General features: G+C 47.8%; 1 protein-coding gene across 3 annotated transcripts in view; it reads left to right on the top strand.

Annotated features, from left to right (window-relative positions):
* Positions 1 to 20,435, top strand: part of DVL1 (dishevelled segment polarity protein 1) — a 95,412-nt gene that overhangs the window by 40,243 nt on the left and 34,734 nt on the right. For all 3 annotated transcript variants that reach the window (XM_081923607.1, XM_081923609.1, XM_081923608.1), the window contains exons 3-4: positions 6,229 to 6,350; positions 9,191 to 9,303. In XM_081923607.1, coding sequence (XP_081779733.1) covers positions 6,229 to 6,350; positions 9,191 to 9,303 — 235 coding nt within the window. The remainder of the gene's footprint in view (positions 1 to 6,228; positions 6,351 to 9,190; positions 9,304 to 20,435) is intronic.

Genomic DNA, 20,435 nt, shown 5'->3' with positions numbered 1-20,435 from the left:
TTGAAGGAGTTAGCCTGCCTTCATGACTCACGGCAAGAAGCATCTGCCACTGAAGATCAGGTTGTCAGTGGAGTTTGTGCCTTGCATAGGAGCTGTCTTCCAAGCCATTTTGCAATTTGGACTCCTTGCCCTTGGTTTATTCTCCTCCCTTCGTGTTTTGAAGGACCAAGCGGTTTGCCAGAGGCCGAGTGGCATCCTTCACCCATAGTGGGGCAGATAATAATAATAATAATAATAATAATAATAATAATAATAATAATAAAGATTTGTGGAATGAAAAGTTACAGGATTTCAGCAGTGAGAATTACAGGACATTCGCTGGCTGGAAACGAAGCAATGTGTTCTCCCTGAAACATTTGCAGACTCAAATAACATCGAAAGCTGGATTGTGCACCATTGTGTGCTCAAATAATCATGAATCCACAAGAAAGAGGAATTTTGGAGATCTGGGGGTTGCCCATGTGACTATTTTCTGTAAGAAGACCCAAAACATAATTGGCCCCAGAGCAGCTTCAGGGAGGGAAGATGGAGCCAATGAATGAAATGAAAAGATTAAAACGTTCGCCTAATTCCAGGGGAACTGCTTTTCTCATCTGTCCAAAGCAGTAGCTTGGGTGGAAATCAAGATGACATAATTTTACTGCGCCAAGTTGACTTCTAGAAAAGAGTGCTAGCTTCTCTAGTTAAAATTTAAATTACCCTTTCCCCAGGATCTTAACGATTCACCCGTATGCCGACTTTTTTGGTATTGCATAAGTTTATTTCAATCACTTCACGTCATCAGCTTCTTTTTAAAGCTGCTCTGTCAATTACAAATATGTGTGTGTGTTTTTTATTTAAAAAAATCATTATAATATCCCTGCAGAGGACTGCTGTCAGCAATAAAATATCTCAGAGTTGTATCCATTGCTAGTCCTACTCAGAGGAGGTCCATCAACACACCTTAAGGACAGTCTGGTTTCTTACATTCCACCTCAATCACCAAGATCCTCCGAAGGCCTGCTTTCGGTGGTTTGGTCTTTACTAGGAACTGAGACTTTAGTGGAGCAGGCCCTGCCCTGTGGAACTCCCTGCCAGTGGATCATGGCAGAGAATCATCCACGCATGGTGTTTAGGTAGGCTCTTTGCAATCTTTTCAACCATTCAGCATTTAATGGTGTTTTGTTGATTGTAGGGATACTTTTTTGCTTATTTTACTGTATGTTTTAAACCCCTGGGTGGATATATTTATGAAAGTGCATATTATAAATATTTAAATAAATAACTTGTGTTCATCAATTTCAACAGGTCTACTTTGAGTAGAGCTTAGTTTGACACAGATTTTTTTCTCCTGCGAAGACTGGTGCAGATTGAACTTTGCTTGGTTAGGAGACGCAAGTGTGTGTTCCTAGCCTCTTCCTCTCCCGCTTAAAAACTTGCCCCTTAACTTTCATTTTTGGCACTATTTATATATCCTCTAAGGGACGCTGCTAATGGTGGCGCTGTGGGTTAAACCACAGAGCCTAGGACTTGCCGATCAGAAGGTTCGCTGTTCGAATCCCCACAACAGAGTGAGGTCCCGTTGCTCGGTCCCTGTTCCTGCCAAGCTAGCAGTTCGAAAGCACAAAGTGCAAGTAGATAAATAGGTACCGCTCCAGCGGGAAGGTAAACGGTGTTTCCGTGTGCTGCTCTGGTTCGCCAGAAGCAGCTTAGTCATGCTGGCCACATGACCTGGAAGCTGTCTGCGGACAAATGCTGGCTCCCTTGCCAATAAAGCGAGATAAGCACTGCAACCCCAGAGTTGGTCACGACTGGACCTAATGGTCAGGGGTCCCTTTACCTTTTCCCCAGGGCGGCTTCCAACAGAACACTAAAATACAATAACCTATTAAACATTAAAAGCTTCCCTAAACAGGGCTGCCTTCAGAAATCAAGCAAGATAGTCCTTGGCCCTCAGGCTTAAGGAAAGAAGTGATGGGGAGGGAGGTTTGGGGAAGGCAAACACAGGAACTGGTTCTGATCAGCATGCTGTCTGCACTGGTCTGTGGGGCCAAGTGCCTAGTTCCAAACCCACTTCTAACTGCAACTGCACGCTGCAGTTCAGAGCGAACCATGGTTTGTGAAAAATGCCACAGCAGATGTTAAACATTATTAGCGGCAGTGGCGGGGGGGGGGGGAGGGATAAAACAAAATGGACATTCATGTGCAGAAATGGGCAAGGGAGCTGCAGAGAGCTCCTCGTCTCTTAACCATGAGTAGGCGTGCAGCCAGCCAGTGTTATATCTCCACCAGTCCTTAATTCATGATGCTCACCAATAAAAAATCCTGAGATCACAAGCTTTACAGTTCATCTTCCATTGTTTTTCCACCAAGTTCCTGAGCTGTTCGTTAAACCCTCTTCTGCGTCCTCCTTAACTCTGGAAGTTGGCCTAGCAGGATCCGGACCACCACGCCCTTCCATCATCGAGGGTGTGTGTGTGTGTGTGCTGTTCACGACCTCCGTTGTCTCTTGATAGCTCCTGAAAAGGCAGCCCCATTTTCTTTCCTCGGACAATCCAGGCCCAGCCACCCTGCTGGGGCCGGCTCTTTTTCCTTGTGAAAAGAATTAAGCTGGCTCGCTGCGTGCTGATTCTGAGAGTAGCCGAGTCGCTGACCGATGATGGCAGGTTGCTCACAGTGGGTTGACCATTGTAGGCCATTCTGCCTTATTTCCAAGGGAGGCACCGCATTAACGGCGCATCTCTTCCCCGATTGGCTTCCTTGGGATTGACACGGCTCCCGATTGGTTTGCGGTGATGTCATGCTTCATTTTTCTCCAGCATTCTGATGCCCATTATCAGAGGCGTTTAAAAAACCCAACGATATATACTTCGTCTCCTTTTGTGCACATGGATGCTTAACAGGCCCACTGCCCCATGCGGTTGTGATTTTAATGAAAATATTTTTTTAAAAATCCATTCAACTTTGTATCCGATTGAGAGTCGCCACAGGGAGGGGCCCGCTAAATTTGCTTGGGTAATCCATCACTTGAGCGTCGGTGGCTGGGCGAACACATTGTGGAAATTGTATTTCATTGTAAGAGGTGGGTGAAAGTCTTCATTCAGGAAGGACAGCCAAAACACACATTGCGTCAAACTGTGGCTCACCGTGGGCTGTCGATCATGTTAAGCACCCAGCCCGAAGCAAGCCACATAGAGGGTTTTATCCAACTAAGCTCACATTCACACCATACATTTAAAGTATATGATTACCACTTTAAACAGCCATGGCTTCCCCTGAAGAATTCTGGAACTTGTAGTCTGTTAAGGGTGCTGAGAGTTGTTAGGTGACCCCACTATTCCCCCCCCACAACTACAATTCCCAGAGTTCCCTGTGAAGAGGGATTGATTGTTAAGCCACTCTGGGAATTGTAGTTCTGTGGAGGGAGTAGGGGGGTCACCTATCAACTCTCAGCACCCTTAAAAAACTACAGCTCCCAGAATTCTGGGGAGGGGGTTGTTTAAACCAGTGTCATACTGCTTTAAATATATGTTATGAATGCGGCCTAATGTCCCACTTAGAATAAACCAACTGAAATTATCGGTCTTAGGTTAGTCATGGTCAGTATGTCTACTCAGACTAGGACTAGCATTGGGTACAAGCCAGGCATAAAATGAAAAAGTGTGAGGTGAATTTTCTATGTGTGTAAAAACATAGAAAGCTGCTTTATATAGTTCATGGTCATTACTCCATTTAGCTCAGTCTTGTCAACCTGACCGGCAGATGCTGTCCAGGATTTGAGGCAGGAGTCTTTCCCCAGCCCTGCCTTTTGAAATAAGAGTATGTTCAGCCCTCAATTTACATGGGCCTTACATTCCTGGGATCATGCCTGAAACCCAAATTGAGTACAGTTGTACCTTGGTTCTCAAGCAGGATGCGTTCCAGGAGTCCGTTTGACATCCGGAACTGTTTGAAAACCAAGACGCGGCTTCCGATTGGCTGCAGGAGTGTCCTGAAGCCAATTGGAAGCCGCAGAAGCCATGCTGGACGTTCATATTCCAAAAATAGTTTGGAAACCGGAACACTCACTTCCGGTTTTCGATCGTTCGGGAGCCGAAACTTATGAGTTCCAAGGCGTTCGGCAACCAAGGTACGACTGTATAATCAAAACCTATGGGGTTCAATGGTGGGTGGAATTGCCAAAGTCATTTTTCCTGGAACCACGTGCCCTTTCCGCCCCTTAAAAAAAAAATCCACTCATATAAAACTGAATGTGTACAAATTAAATGTGCACAAGTTGCAGGCTTACTGTGAGGATGGAAGGATCGATCAATTTCACTTCTTTCTGTTTCTTTCCCCCCCAATCTTAAATTCAATCTTAAAGTTCTCCTTTAGCAATTTGCTTTTTTTAAAGTCCTCATTTATTATCCTAATACATTTTTGGTTGCAATCTTGCCTGATGCACACTTTTGCAAAGCAATTTCTCTTCATTGTGCATTTTTGTATATATTTTTTACCATTGCAACATTTTTGTTGTGGTTGTGGTTATTTATTAATTACCCGCCCTTCACCTAAGCTTCCAGGGCAGCTTGCAACATGAAAACACAATATTAAAAACATTTTAAAATAGCTTATGATCACAAAAACAGGGTGGGTCCTCAAAATACACACCTCAAAAGCTGGGGTGAAGAGATGCGTTTTCAGCATTCTCCGGAAGAAGTGCAAATCTTGAAGAATGGCCGTGTCTCAGTTTGCACATTGTTTATGAAAGCGCAAATTTGGGAAATTTGGCTCTGTTGGCTGGGGCCGATGGAAGTTGTGGTCCAACCACATTAGGGGAGTGCCATGTGGGTTAACCTTGCTTTAAGCTGCCTCAACGCTTTTCGTCTTTCCTCCTCCGCCTTTTTCTGCTCTTGTCGAAAGCAGACAACGTCAGCAGGAAAAGGTGCCTGTCTTTCTCTCCAAAGCAACAGAATGTGATGTCTTAGAAAAGTTTTTCTTTTTAGTTTCTGAGATGAGCCCAACAGGGAGGAAAGCCACTTGTGTGTCTCTTTCACGATCCTTCCCTTGATTTTCTCTTTTTAAAAGATTGTGCAGCTATTCTCATCAGTGAAAGAGCACCTCGGGGAGGGACAGCCTTTCCTCTTTTCTGTTCATCCGTCTCATCAACCTGCCTCTCTGACTTACCTTTTTCCCATTAACGGTTCCCTTCTGCGTCAGCTACAGGATTGCCAATTTCAGCAAGGGCCGGGATAATCTTATTCTTCCCCTGTTTCCCTGATGGCTCTCATTTTGGGAGATGGGCTTGTCTCTGATGGGAAACATATTGCCATTTTAGGCTATTCTAGGGGGAACGAAAGTCTCCATAATTCATGCTTTTTGTGGCTGTCTTGTCTGTGTGATATATTCGTATCCCCTTCCCTTCCTGCCCCTTGGCTTTGTGCAGTTAGCTTTCCCCCAACGGCTTGCTGTCATCTATGATTTCACTTTGGGAATGGAGCTGGTTGCCGAACGAACTAATTAAAATTGGGGGAATGTGCCAGTCGACAGACGCTCAGCCCCTCTCCCCTGTTGCAACTTGGTGGCCGGCGGAGGTGGGCATTGGGGTACCTCCTGACTGTCAGTATATTGCGGGTGTGTGTGTGTTCAGGCACATACTAGAACGTTAGGTTTGCACATTCAAAGTGTTTTGAAGTGCTCTGTTGTCCTAATGCAAGAAATCTAGGTAAAGGTAAAGGGACCCCTGACCATTAGGTCCAGTCGTGACCGACTCTGGGGTTGCGGCGCTCATCTCGCTTTATTGGCCGAGGGAGCCGGCGTACAGCTTCCGGGTCATGTGGCCAGCATGACTAAGCCGCTTCTGGCGAACCAGAGCAGCGCACGGAAACGCTGTTTACCTTCCCACCGGAGCGGTACCTATTTATCTACTTGCACTTTGACGTGCTTTTGAACTGCTAGGTTGGCAGGAGCAGGAACCGAGCAACGGGAACTCACCCTGTTGCGGGGATTCAAACCGCCGACCTTCTGATCGGCAAGTCCTAGGCTCTGTGGTTTAACCCACAGCACCACCCGCAGACCTTTTGTTGTTGGGAAATGCATTGGAAAGTGTGGGATGCAATGAAAAGGTGTGGACTGAACATATGACTAACGGGAAGATGTACAAGCGCTATAAGTGCAATTGAAGAACTGAGACACACATTGCACTTTTGGTGGTTTAAATGCAAACTGTGCCCCTGCTTCTGACTCCGTCTCCTCTCTTGACTCTTCCAGCTGGTCCTGGCCGAGAGCTCCCATTCGGACGCCGGTTCCCAATGCACCGAGAGCCACACAGATCTTCCTCCTCCCATCGAGAGAACAGGAGGCATCGGAGACTCCCGCCCCCCTTCCTTTCAGTACGGCTCTTTAAAATATATGTATATGAATGTATTTATTAATGCTTATTCCTTTGCCACAGAGTGATCTAGGTTCTGCCAAGCTTCTGCTATGGCTGAGAGGTGTACTTTTCCCCCAAAATAAAATTGGAGCTTCCCTTTGCTCTTTTAAGCACAAAAAGGCTCTTTAAAAGAGAATATGAATCAATTGTGGGGAACTTGCAGCTTATGGCTTCCCCTTTTAGCCCACAAAGCCATTTTGGCCAGGCCACGGAAACCTGCCTATATCTGACATCATATAGAGTGACAACATCATCTGACATTATCTATGATGATGACATCATCTGACGGTATATATGATGACACCACCACCTGAGATTATATATGGTGATGACATCAGACATCATGTATGATGTCAAGTGTGGAGCAGGTAAAGAGATATCTGTGCCAGGTCACAGGTCCCGCAACAGCCCTGCACACACACCCTGAGGGACCAGCTGACAGCCAGCTGGTCAGTGCTTGCAAAGCACCACCCACAGAGCTACTCAATTCCCAGTAATCAGCTGATAAATCAGCTGACACTGTTGTGTTGTCAGGAGATTGACAGGTGGAGGCGTTCCCTAACCCTGGTATAGACATAAGAATATCCCATCCTTTCAGAAGCCTTCCCTTCTTCATTTCTGCCTGAGTTCCTTATCTGTGTGAGCCTTCCTGACTGGCAGGTGATCATTACTTGAGTTTGGATTATTCATTCCCTGCTGCTTTGCACACTAAATTTGTCCCTCCCCATCCCTACTAAGTCCAGCAACCTGTGGAGGGCCTCAGGTTCCTCTGTTCTTCCTTACAGGCAGAGTAAGAACAGATGCTTGGTTTACGGGTGTACTTGTATTGCATTGGTGACTAGAAAAACCACCTGAGTGTCACCCCTTAGAAAACAAAACAGCCTTTCAGAACTGGAAAGTCAAGAGTGCAGAGATTTTGTCCCTTCCTGGGCCATCTCTCCAGCTTTTGCTTTTTCTTCTCCTGGAAAGTGTCACAGCCACTTCTGTGCCTACTTTCTGCCGGCCTGGTGAGGGGCGGGGAAATGGAGGGCTGGTGTTCCTGCTGTTGCTGCCAGGCCTTACTTCTATCCTCTCGTTCTCTTGCTGCCCCCTTGTGGCTCTCCCGTGTCCCAAGTGCCTGGGCAGCTGCCGTCATGTGATCAGCTGGTCTGACTCGTTCTTTGTCTCCCTCTCACAAGTCTCTGGGAACACAGGGAGCCGCTGGACACCGAGTCAGGTCACTCAGTAGCTCACTGGTGTCCACACTGAACGGTAGCGCCTCTCTCAGCTGTTCCCAGCTCTCCTTTGGAGATGCTTTTGGGAATGGAAGCTGGGCCCTTCTGCATGCTACAGTTCTTCCCTTCAGATACGGGAACCTGGAAGCTGCTTTATACCGAATCAGATCATTTTATTTAATAATAATAATAATCCAGCTAGCTCATTATTGTCTGGCAGCAGCTCTCCTGGGTTTGAGATAGAGGGCATTCCCAGCCCTCCCTAGAGATGCTGGGGTTTGAACTTGGGCCCTTCCTCATGCAAGGCAGATCACACAATCATAGTGTTGTAGAGTTGGAAGGAACCATGAGGGTCATCTAGTCCAACCCCCTGCAACGCAGGAACCTTTTTGCCCAACATGGGTCTTGATCCCATGACCTTGAGATTAAGAGTCTCTTGCACTACAGATTGAACTACTCTGTCACTGAGCTTCACACCCCGGCTGATTTCTCCCCCCAGTGCAGCATTGACCGCTCTTGGCAGGTAGCAGCTCTGTAGGCCACCCTGCTCATATTTTACATCGGAGGCACCAATGAACTCACGTTTTGGACCTTCTGCCTGCAAACCAATATTCTATCCCAGGCATAGGCAAACTCTGGCCCTCCAGATATCTGGGACTACAATTCCCATCATCCCTAGCTAACAGGACCAGTTAGGGTCAGGGATGATGGGAATTGTAGTCCCAAACATCTGGAGGGCTGGAGTTTGCCTATGCCTATTCTATTCTATTCTACATTTCTATCCAGGAAGCTCAAAGTGGCGTACATGGCTTCTCCCCTCTTCTCCATTTTGTCCTCACAGCAGCCTTGTGAGGTAGGTTAGTCTGAGAGATAAGAGCGGCCAGCCCGAGGTCACCCAGTGAGTTTCATAACTGAGTGAGGAGGGGATTTGAACTCTGGTCCTCCCAGGTTCCCATCTACGATTCTTAACCCTTGCACCAAACTGACTACACCAAACGGACTGAATTTTAGATCTGCCCTCTGCAAAAAGAAAAAAAGAAAGAAATGCATTTGTTACCATTGTGAAAACTGACCTTCTGCAAACCACTCGCCTTACCCCCACATGTTGGGGTTAGCTCACTCGCCTTACCCCCACACATACCAAGTCTACAGGGCTATCTGCCCAGTCCAGCCTGAAAACAACTTCTGGTCGCTAGATGGCTCTGCTGAGACAGATTGATTGCAGGGTTGGGACCAAGAGAACAACTCTGGTCTTTTTGCATGAGATGGAAAAACAGGGGCCATATCTGTAGGGGTTAGAAAGTCATTTTAGGACTGGGGGAGCTGCAGCATGCTGCATCCCTCGTGGGATATGTATTAAAATATGTTTACCCGCCTATAAGAAACAGCTGCTGTTATCTATCCACACCTGACATGGCACTGTATGGGAAGGACTGTACCGTATCCCCTGACTGAATGCTTTTGAAACCGTTTTGGATCCAATTGCAACAGACACGCAAAATGAACCCCGCTGTGGTTTTGGCAAAATGGTATATGGGCTTGTTTCGAACTCCGGTCACGTCTTGTGCTCTCTTCATTCCTACAGCCCAAACGCCGCAAGCAGCCGAGATGGACTGGACAACGAGACGGGGACAGAGTCTGTCATCAGCCACAGAAGGGACCGACACCGGCGGAGGAACCGAGAGGGCCATGAAGACGGTAAGTTGGCGCTTCCTTGCTTTGTTCTCTTTGAGGGTCCCCTCGGTCGTTCTTGCCAGCTTCTTTTGCAGAGACCGATCTCAAATATTGGCTTGGGGATTTTGCAAAACACAAATGAATTGCATCACACCGGCAAGTATCACATAGCGTTCTGTGGGCTGCTTATTTGCACTGCCAAGGACGGGTCAGCTGATAGCACATCACTGCCGGTGCTGCCTGGTTGGCGCTGACCCGGGACACGGCCTTCTTGATGGCAGTTTTCTGTTTTGTGGAATGCCCAGTCAACCCAGTGAGGTGCGCCTGTCTCCCTCATTATTAACGTTCAGGAGGAATGAAGAAACATTCTAGTTCACCCAGGAATTTGATGGTTGGGTGAATGGTTGGGAGATACTGGGGCTGTGTCCAGTGCTAGCCCTACTCAGAGTAGACCCTTGAAGTTAATGGACATGACTAACTTGGGCCTATTAATTTAAACAGGCCTATTCAGAGTCAAACTCCACTGGATACAACTCATTGCTCTTAGCGGTTTTGAAATTATTAGTTGGGAGAGTGTGTTGTTATTCTCAAATGTTTTAAATACGGCTTTATTTCATTTTTAACAGTATTGTTTTATGTGTTTGCCACCTTGGGCACCTTTGGGAGAAAGGATGGCTTATAAATTATTATTATTATTATTATTAGAATGATATATTGCAAGTTCAGTTGTGCTATGGGGGGGGGGGGGAGAGAGTTGCAGTGTATATGTGGTGCGCACAACGATTCCATTGGTCTGCAGATGCAACTATGTGCCCGAAGGTTTGCAAGCCCTGATCTGTCTGCCAAGATGTCTGTCTGCCCAGATGTCTGTGCCCATGTCTGCCCAGAAGCTTCCATTTTGCTTTACCTTTACGTAATTCCTTTCTTACATTTATTCCCCACCCTCTTCTCCAGGGAGTTCAGGGTGTGGCATGCACAGTTCTACCCCCTCCTCATTTTATCTTCACAACAACTCTGTGTGGTGGGTTAGGCCGAGAGGCAGTGACTGGCCCAAGGTTGCACCTCCTTTCATGGCTCAGTGAGGATTCGAACCCTGGTCCTCGTCCGGCACTCTAACCACTATGCCACACTGGCATCCCAGGGCAGAGAGCGGTGATTGTGGGAAGCATGCCCTGTGTCTAATTCCCACCATAGTGCATTAAGAACTCTGCCCATGCACCTTTTCTTCCCTTTCCAGTTTAAGTAGCAGATATTCTGCCTGTCGCTCTGTCAGGACAGTAAGAGCTATTCAGCAGTGGAACGGTCTCCCTCAGAAGGCGGTGGACTCTCCTTCCTTGGAGGTTTTTAAGCAGAGATTGGGCGGCCATCTGCCAGGGATTCTTCAGCTGCGATTCCTGCCTTGAAGGGGGTTGGGACTGGATGACCCTTGGAGTCCCTTCCAGCTGTACAATTCTACAATTTGATCAGTGGAACTAGTGAAAGGATTCCTGTGGCTGTGGTCTGTTGCATTCTCAACCCTCTTCCCTGTTGTCCGTGTGTGCCGTCCTCTGAAATACACACATTTGCATTGACCTTCTGCTGTTTCACCTGCAAAGCAAGGTTCCCAACAACCGCTAACAAAAGATTTATTTTGTCCTCCCCCCAGCTTGGAGGGAAGTTGGCCTTTTGCAAAGTGGTTTTCAAAACGGAGCAGGTGGGAGGTTGGACAACAGAGAAATAATTACAGGGTGGGCAGGCAGATGGAGGGGGGAGCGATTGGGGGAAGTTTATGTTGTTGTGTCTCTGTCTCCCACCCTGTGCATTTTCCCTTTTCAGTTTAATTAGTAGATATTCGGTCTGTAGCCCTGTCTGCTTTTTTAACACTGCAAACGAGAGGCGCCTTTTGTCCCAGAGACTGAAGTGTGTGTATGTCCCGCCTCCTCTTGAAACAACATGCATGGTTACTGGTTGGAAAAATTGACCAGGTCCCATTAAGAAGGGGGGGGGGCTTAATTAGGAGCATGGGAGGTCTGTTCTTGGGACCCCTTCCTTGCTAGGACAAAGATTTCTTTTTCTTTTACCATTACCACCACTTCCGTTTGCTAAGGATGAGGAAGAAAAGAGGGACTCAGTTAGGGAGGTAATTAAGAGGAGGGGTTCTCCTCATCCGTCCGTGCTCAGAATGTTTTAGAGTCTCTGCTGTGTGGTGTGTTGTTCGTTGTTTCCACCCCTTCCAAGTGTCAAGTGCTGACGTAATTGTTTGGATGCTGGCAGAATGGCCAGTTCTGTGGGAACCCAGGGAGCTGCCTTCTACTGAGTCAGGCCATCAGTTTGTTTATCTCAGTATTGCCTACACTGACTGGCAGCAGCTCTTCAGGGTTTCAGGCAGGAGGCAGTCCCAGCCCTCTCTGGGACTGGGAAAGTGGAGTAATGCTCTATTATTACATCAATGCCCTGATGCTAAACACACACACACTCACTCACTTGCTCGATTCTGGAGACCTCCAAGCAAGATCATGGCGGAAAAGGCTCTCGTTGGCTATGCTCCAACTCCAGTATGCCTCTTGAGAAACCAGTTTTGCTGGCGAGCATCAGTGGGAGAGGGCCTCTCTTCCAACTCGTGGGCTTTCCAGGGGGCACCTGGTTGGGCTGCTGGAACAGTAGGCCTCTGTTATGACCCAGCCAGGGCTCTTCTGTACTTTTGAGTCTTGGGTAGCACCTGTTATTCACTTCCTCTAAGTATGGAGGTTCCATTGGGATAGAGCTGCCCACCATGACTTATCAAAGCACTTGTCGCATCAGATCTGACTTCCACCTTGCCCAGCACGCTCCTGTCAGCTCCCCTCTGACTTGTGGACACCTCTGCCTTCATTCCTCTATAAAGCCGGAGCATTAGGCTGTCCTTCCTAATTAGGTGTCACTTGCCAAATGACCGGGGCTGTGTTTGGCGTCTTAATTAACTCAGATTGTCAGTTCAGAACAGAAACGCCTTCCTTGATTTCGCTCTGCCCTGGCCTCTCCGAGGTCCTGCAGGATTCGCACTCAGAAGCGTTTCCTTGACCCCCTCGGGCTGCCTCTGCTTCTTCTGATAAAAGCGAAAGAGGCTGCGGTTCGGCCCCAGGAGAGAAATGCCTTGCCTTAATTGTCACGGCGGATCGGAAGGCCCTTTTCTCTGAGAGCCCTGGCGGCCTTTTCCGTTCTCTGATGCTGAAGTGTGAGGTGATGAAGGTCAGGCGGCCGAGGAAAGCCTTGGTCATTATCGGGGAAATGTGACTGAAGTCCCCAATTGGTACGGGAGAAGTGGACGCCCCGGAGGCGGGATGACCGCCTGTCTTGCTTTGGAGAGTGGGAAATGTGATGGAGACGTCTCTTGTCTTCACAAAATGAAGGGGCAGCAAAGAAGGCCGAAGGGGCCAAGAAGAAAGGCTGGTTGTGATTCCTCCCACCACAGAATTTGCTCGTTCGGAACAGTGTTTCAATCCACTCCTGCAGGAGCTTGTGGAGCGGGGTGGTTCAAGGCCCAGGCCCTCTTTTTGCTCTCAGGCTCAAAAGGTGGTAGAGTGTCCTCCATCAGAGGTTTTTAAACCAGGCATAGGCAAACTCGGCCCTCCAGATGTTTTGGGACTACAACTCCCATCATCCCTGACCACTGGTCCTGTTAGCTAGGGATGATGGGAGTTGTAGTCCCAAAACATCTGGAGGGCCGAGTTTGCCTATGCCTGTTTTATTTTTATTTTTTTGCGATTCCTGCATTGCAGGGGGTTGGACTAGACACCCCTTGGGAGAATCCCTCTCAACTCTGCAACTCTATGATTCTAAGCTCATCACGAGTGGCTTCAGGCCAGTCGCCACCTCTCACCCCAACCTGGCTTTCAGGGATATTTGTGAGGATGAGATGGGCAGTTTGAATCAGGAGAGTGGCCTGATCTGAATTGCTTCCCCAGCGATTGAGTTTCCCTTCCTGTCTGCCCTCTGGATCCTGGCTCCCCTCCATCCTACATGGCTGCTTGTGGGCATGCAAGCGGGCAGCAGTAGTGGCAGTTGCTGGGGAGTGAGCAAAGGCTCTTGGCAACAGTGAACAATTTTATTTTATTTTAACACGAGGACCACATTTCATTGGGGGTTATCTGTTGGGGGGCCACAGGGCAGGCTGCAGCTGATGAGAAGCCCAGGAAGCTGCCTTGTACCAAGTCTAACCAACCCACCCACCTAGCTCAATGTGGTCTGCACTGACTGGCAGCGGCTCCCCAGGTTTTCAGACAGGGGTCTCTCCCAGCCCTACCTGGAGGTGCCTTGAGTTGAGCACCTTCTGCATGCAAAGCAAGTGCCCTAACCAGAGCCCTTAAGAGAAATGAACATTGGAAGCTGCCTATCGCCCACCTAGCTCAGTGCTGTCTGCACTGACTGGCAGCGGCTTTCCAGGGTTTTTAGACGTGGGACATTCCCAGCCTTGCCTGGAGATGCTGGGAACTGAAGCCAGGACCTTTTGCACGCAAAGCAGGTGCTCTGTCTGCTTGCCCTGGCAGTGGGCAGAGCAAAGGTGGTCATAAACTGTTCTCTTTCTCTCTGGATCGTGCCTTATCTGGTGACACCCCCAAAACCTGGAGTTCCCCACTACCTCTCCTCCTTGCTCTGCACCTTTCCAGGGTAGCCTAAGCAGAAGACCACAAAGCCGTCTCCTCCCCTCGTCCTCTCACCCTTTCGTCTACTCTAAAGGACACCAATCCCAGACCTCCCCAGCTGCCCTCCATATCCTCCTAAGCTGTTAACGCGGCCCAGCCAATCTCCCTGCTCTTAGCTATTTTCATCTCCCTTCATAATCCCCCCTCCAAACCCCTTCTGTTGCAGCCCTCTTGAGCAATTGACATACGCGGCCACAATTTCCTTAAAGTGCGCAGAAACCAAATGCCGGGGTCCATGGTTGACTCCCTCACGGGCCCTGCGAAAAGTCACGGGATAGTAGTCTGTGGATCCTTTTCATTAGCTGTGAGGTGGCAAGCCCAGGTTTGTAGGTGGTTGTCAGAGGACTACGACAAAAAACTGGAGTGGAAATCGCCGATGCTCTCATATTTGCCGCATGTCCGGAATGGATGAGTGCGAGTGGCATTTGCTGCTGCTGCTTCCCATCTGCGATATGTAATCGATACATTTCCCTCTGCCATTTGCATTGTGTTTCCTTTGCATTGAGATGAAAAGGGCGGAGTAACGTATAAAGAGGACACAACTTAGGTAGATTACATAAGTTACAAAACTTCAGAGTGGAAATTTTGCAGTGGAATATTTGAATTTATTATTACGGTCACAGACCAGTTCCGACTCACTTACAATATCAGAAAAATCATAAAACACAACGGGAATGCATTGAATTGCAATTGGGTTTAGCAGAGATAATTCAGATTTAACAGCAGTTAAAAATGTACATTAAATCTTGATCACTAAAATATAACCTAGAATTATCATTTAAAACCTTAATCATTTTGGTAGTACAGCTTGTTCCCTAAGTTTTATGGCAGTCGCACAGAATTTGGCCACCCTTAGCGTGATCTCTACATCCTTGTCCTCTACCAGGAGTTTTAGACATTGGGGTTCGGACCCATTTTTCAGTGGAATAGAAAAACAGTGCTGTGTGCGGAAGATACAGAGCGGAACAGAAAACAATGCCTTCTGGCATCTCAAGGCCTGAACTTGATGGGGACCTGCAAGTTGTCCTAACTCTTGCATGGTTCCGCATGTTTCCAAGCATTCGCTCATCCTGTTCACACATTACCTTCTTAAAGTGTACATTAAAAAAGAAAAGGAAAGCACCAGCCACTTTGTTGGTCTGCTGCAATGAAAGGGTCTCGTGGCTCCTTATAAAGACCAGGACATTTTGTTTATAGCATTATATTTTGTGTGACAAAGCCCGCTTTGAGAGCCAGTGTGGTGTAGTGGTTAAGAGCGGTAGTCTCATAATCTGGTGAACTGGGTTCGCTTCCCCGCTCCTCCACATGCAGCTGCTGGGTGACCGTGGGCTAGTCACACTTCTCTGAAGTCTCTCAGCCCCACTCACCTCACAGAGTGTTTGTTGTGGGGGGGGGGAGGGAAAGGAGTATGTTAGCCGCTTTGAGACTCCTTAGGGTAGTGATAAAGCGGGATATCAAATCCAAACTCCTCTTCTTCTTCTTCTTGATGGATTCATGTAACAGTATTTTCACTTGTAGCATCACAGAGCTGGAAGGGTGCCTCAGAAACCATTTAGTCCAACCTCCTGCACAGCACAAGAGTTAGCAGGTGCACAGTGGTTCAGTGTTAGAAGCTGGAATTGTGGGGCACCTGCCAAGAAGCCTCACATAATAATAATAATAATAATTTTTATTTATATCCCGCCCTCCCCAGCCGAAGCCGGGCTCAGGGCGGCTAACAACAATCAAATATTAAACAGTCAAATAATCATTCTAAAAATATTTCATTATAAAAATATTTCATTATAAAAATATTTCATTATAAAAATATTTCATTATAAAAATATTTCATTATAAAAATTAATTAAAATCAAATTAATGGCAACCGATTAAGCAAAATTCTGTGCAGGTTGCCAGAGGAGGGAGTCAGGCTGCGCCCTGACCAAAGGCCTGGTGGAACAACTCTGTCTTGCAGGCCTTGCGGAAAGATGTCAGGTCCCGCAGGGCCCTAGTCTCTTGTGACAGAGCGTTTCACCAGATTGGAGCCGCAGCCGAGAAGGCCCTGGCTCTAGTTGAGGCCAGCCTAACCTCTCTGAGGCCTGGGACCTTGAGGATGTTATTATTTGCAGACCGTAGGTTTCTCTGTGGGGCATACCAGGAGAGGCGGTCCCGTAGGACACTCTGTGAGGTGAGTGGGGCTGAGAGACTTCAGAGAAGTGTGACTAGCCCAAGGTCACCCAGCAGCTGCATGTGGAGGAGCAGGGAAGCGAACCCAGTTCACCAGATTATGAGACTACTGCTCTTAACCACTAGACCACACTGGCTCTCATCCCAGCATGTGGCCCCACTGCTGACCCCTGGGGCATCGTGGCCCTTCCCTGCTACTCCTCCCTGTTCTTCATCTCGTCTCAGTTTGATGGCAAGTCATCTACTGTAGCCTAGGTTTTTACACGATGATTGTGGCAGGGTTGATATTTTGCTTGCTGTGCCTACTTCCGCTTGCTTATAATCCTGTGTGGTTTAGCATTAGGACATCTTTTATCTGCCTCGCTTTGTACGAAGGCCATGCGTTGCCCATAATCTCACTGCAGAAGACAACCGATCACATAACAAGCTCGTTCTTTGTGCAGCATTTGCTTGGCTCGAAGGGAAATGACCTGTGGTGGGGACAGGTGAACCTTGTCACTTCTGGTTCCTCTCAGCTTCCCACTCTTCCAACCTTAAGTTCTTTTGGCCACATTTCCACATCATTTTACAATTTGGTTATTTTTTTTAAAAAAATTCCTCACAATTCCTTATGTTCCTTAAAAAAACAACTCACAAAAATTTATCCATTTTGTTGAAGCTATTTTTGCCTAACGGAGTGCCTTTTTCTTTACTGTTTTCATGGACAGACACCCCCGCCCTGTGTGATTCCTCCCCCATGTTTTTCTGGTCGGCGAACTGTGCCGTGAATTCCAGAGATGTACGGATCGAGAAGGAGAGTTTTGTGTGCACGCCTCAGTTTGGCGTGTGTGCTTTATGTGTGTGTGAATTAGGTAGGCTCTCATGAAAACAACCGACCAAATTTCTTCCCCTGCCTCGGACCTGCGGTGGCCTGTGACGGACTCTTCCTGAGGAGAGCTATTCATTTTCTGGCGGCCGGCGAGCCAGGAAATGGTAGGGAACGTGGCCATTGGGAGACAGTTTTGCATAGCTCCCTCCTCATTGGCTTAACGCCGAGAGGGGGACGTGGCCTGCCAGAGGCAAATCTGCATATGCCGGCTGGGGTGTCTTAAGGTATCTCCCAGCACAAGGAGTCTGGGCCAAGGGCTGGTTCAAAGAGACTTTCGAGGAATCTCAGCATGCGAAAGTTGTCCTCCATTCCGGATGAACAGGTACAATTTTGCTGTCCGGACGGAGGTGCTTCAGGTTTTTTGTCTGGAAGCTGCAATTTGGGAGGGATGAGAATCCTCAGGGGCAATTTCCCCTCCTGCTTTCCCCCTTTGTTGCTCTTACAGACGAACGAGATCCTTGAAAGCTGAAATACTCGGTTTTAACTCTTGTCTAATCCCACAGAAGCTTATGTTTCCTGAAATCCAAAATCCAAGTGCTTTGGTTTGAACTGGGGCTTAAGGATTAAGCTGCCCTGCAAAGGGCTTTTTAATTTTTTTTTTTACAGTTTGGGCAACGGTTTTGTTATTCCCAAGGAGCCAAATAAATCCTGCCTCCCTTCGTCTGCTAAAGGGGATCGCGGCAGTGGCTTAGCACAACTCAGGGGAGCTGAAATGCAATACCGCCCGAAAGGGAGGCGGTGTTCGCACGCAAGTGACTGAAGGCGCAAGCTGGATGGTTGCACATGCAGCTGCCAGCAATTTCCACAGATGTGGCGGTGCTTTTTCTAGCAGCCTTAAGGCTGGGAATCCCCTACTGCAGGGATACCCATTGTGGCGCCCTCCAGGATGTTGCTGGACTGCCTCTCCCATCAACCCCCTACGCCCACAGCAAAGGCTGATAGAAATAGGGGCAGAATTCAATTTGGTTTGCCTGCAAATGTGAACATTTGCACTGTCTGAAGCGGTCTGCAAACCAAAAAGCCCTTCAAAATTCACACTTCTCCGAATTTTGCAATTTGCAAGTTTTGTGTACAAAAGTGTGTTTATTAAGGCAAAGGGTAAACAGAAATGCATGCATTTGTGAGAACCGTACACACAAAAATCCATTACTTTGGAGGAAATTGCTTTGGAAACACCTGTATAGTAGGGGAAAGCGCTTATAACTTCCATGTTATTAGGAAAAATAAGCTGGTGGGTTTTTGGAAAGATTCTTTTTTTAAATGTACAAACTGAGGGGGTTGAATGTTTGTGAATTGAACTTAAAAGCTTGGGGGAAATTAGAAAGTGGGAGAAAACCAAAATGATAGATTCACCCATCCCCTTTTGGAGATGTGGGGAGCTGTACCCCAGTCCCATCTGGGTATATGTGTCCTGCCAGTCACTGCCTTGTTCCTTAAAGATGGTCTGAAAATCTAATCTCATACAACTTTTTTGGCCTTCATATGGCAATTTTTTAAAATGCACACATTTCAGTAAAATCTCTCCACCAGCCCACCACTGCCCCGTGCCTCCTATCGCTATAATCCAGCACAGTTAGTTGAAAATAATCGTGCAAATTTGAAATGGCTTAGGGATGAAGAGCCTTTATCCGGTGCATCCCAGGATCCCAGTCTTTAAAAGGATTGGGGTTTTTTTACTGGGAATAATTACAAAAATGAAAGTGACCCCTTTCATAATGACCCCCCCCCTCTATTTGTGGCTGCAAAGTGTTTTATTCGTGTTTTATTTTCTGCAGCTTCGGGGAAGATCCGGCGCTTGGCAGTAGACTTTGTTCCCTGCGCGAAATACCTTCTTGGGATTCCCTCCAGGAGGAAAGAGGCTTCTTGATCTCTCTGGGCGTACTTTGCGCAGTCTCTGAGTCTCTTTGGTGTGGAGTTTTGCTTAATCCTTCAGCTGGGTTGCTGAAGATCTCTACATGGTCTCCTTCAAATACATCTGTGATAGCTTTGTTCAGAGCGTTTGGCTTCTCTTCTTTAAACGTACACAGGCTATGAGCTGAGAGGTTGACACCTCAACGTGTTGTGGTCGCTGCGGATTTGCCGGTTTTTTTGTTTTTTGCATCGGGTGGTGCACGCCGCAAGCTGGCAACGGGTGCTCCCTTTGCCCAAGATGGTGACTTCTGCGTTTTGGGAATGTTTGGGCCGAGGTCGGCCGCAGCGGGATGGACCCCGTGTGGTGCCACAGCTGCGTCCATGCTCCCCTCTGAGACCCGCCAGCAGCAGGAAACACTCTCCCCCCTGGGGCTGTCGCCTTCTGAGGCCAATCAAATGCTACCCAGAAGCTCCGCCTCCTGTCCATCACTGTAGGTATCGGGCTTGCTAAGAACCACTTCCGTGGGGGGGGGGCAGGTGCCAACCACTTGCATGTGGTTCTGTCTTCCAAAAGGAGTTTCCGTTGATGAATTGATGCGACTGCTGCAACCTTGGCTTGTAAAAATCAGCTGCGCACACACTCACATCCCTTCCCCTTTCCAGATGACGGTTAAGTCCAAAGAGCTCTCTAGCTACAGTGCAATGATTTTTTAAAAAAAGTAATACTCTTTAATGCTAACCCATTCTATGAAATGGAATTGGCAGGAGATTCAGGATAAGGAAGACTACAGGTCCGTGCTGGAGCATCTGTTTTAAATGCAGGCACTCCAATGTTCAATCCCTGGCATTTCCTGGTAGGACTGGGGAAGGCTCCTTGTCTGAAACCCTGGAGAACCAGACAATACTTAGCTTAGCTAGACCCAGCGGTCTGACTCAGTGTACATTCCTATATCTTAAGGGAAAGGCTGTAGCTCAATGACACAACAGCTGCTTTGCATGCAGAAGGTCCCCAATAGCATCTTCAAGTAGGGCTGGGAGAGAATCCCTGCCTTGAAAACCCTAGGGAGCTGCTGCCAATCAGTGTAGACCGGGGTAGGCAACCTAAGGCCCAGGGGCCGGATGCAGCCCAATCGCCTTCTCAATCCGGCCAGCAGTCGGTCCGGGAATCAGCGTGTTTTTACATGAGTAGAATGTGTCCTTCTATTTAAAATGCATCTCTGGGTTATTTGTGGGGCCTGCCTGGTGTTTTGACATGAGTAGAATGTGTCCTTTTATTTAAAATGCATCTCTTGGGTTATTTGTGGGGCATAGGAATTTGTTCATTATTATTTTTTCATAATATAGTCCAGCCCACTACATGGTCTGAGGGACGGTGGACTGGCCCACAGCTGAAAAAGTTTGCTGACCCCTGGTGTAGACAGTACAGTGGTACCTCGGGTTACATACGCTTCAGGTTACAGACTCCGCTAACCCAGAAATAGTACCTCAGGTTAAGAATGTTGCCTCAGGATGAGAACAGAAATTGTGCTCCGGCAGCACGGCAGCAGAAGGAGACCCCATTAGCTAAAGTGGTGCTTCAGGTTAAGAACAGTTTCAGGTTAAGAACGGAC

The sequence above is a fragment of the Podarcis melisellensis genome (genome assembly GCF_964234715.1).
Source record: "Podarcis melisellensis genome assembly, chromosome: 8".
In the NCBI taxonomy this organism is placed as follows: Eukaryota; Metazoa; Chordata; class Lepidosauria; order Squamata; family Lacertidae; genus Podarcis; species Podarcis melisellensis.
Note: the sequence above shows the minus strand (reverse complement) of the source record. Positions and strands in the feature narration are given on the sequence as shown.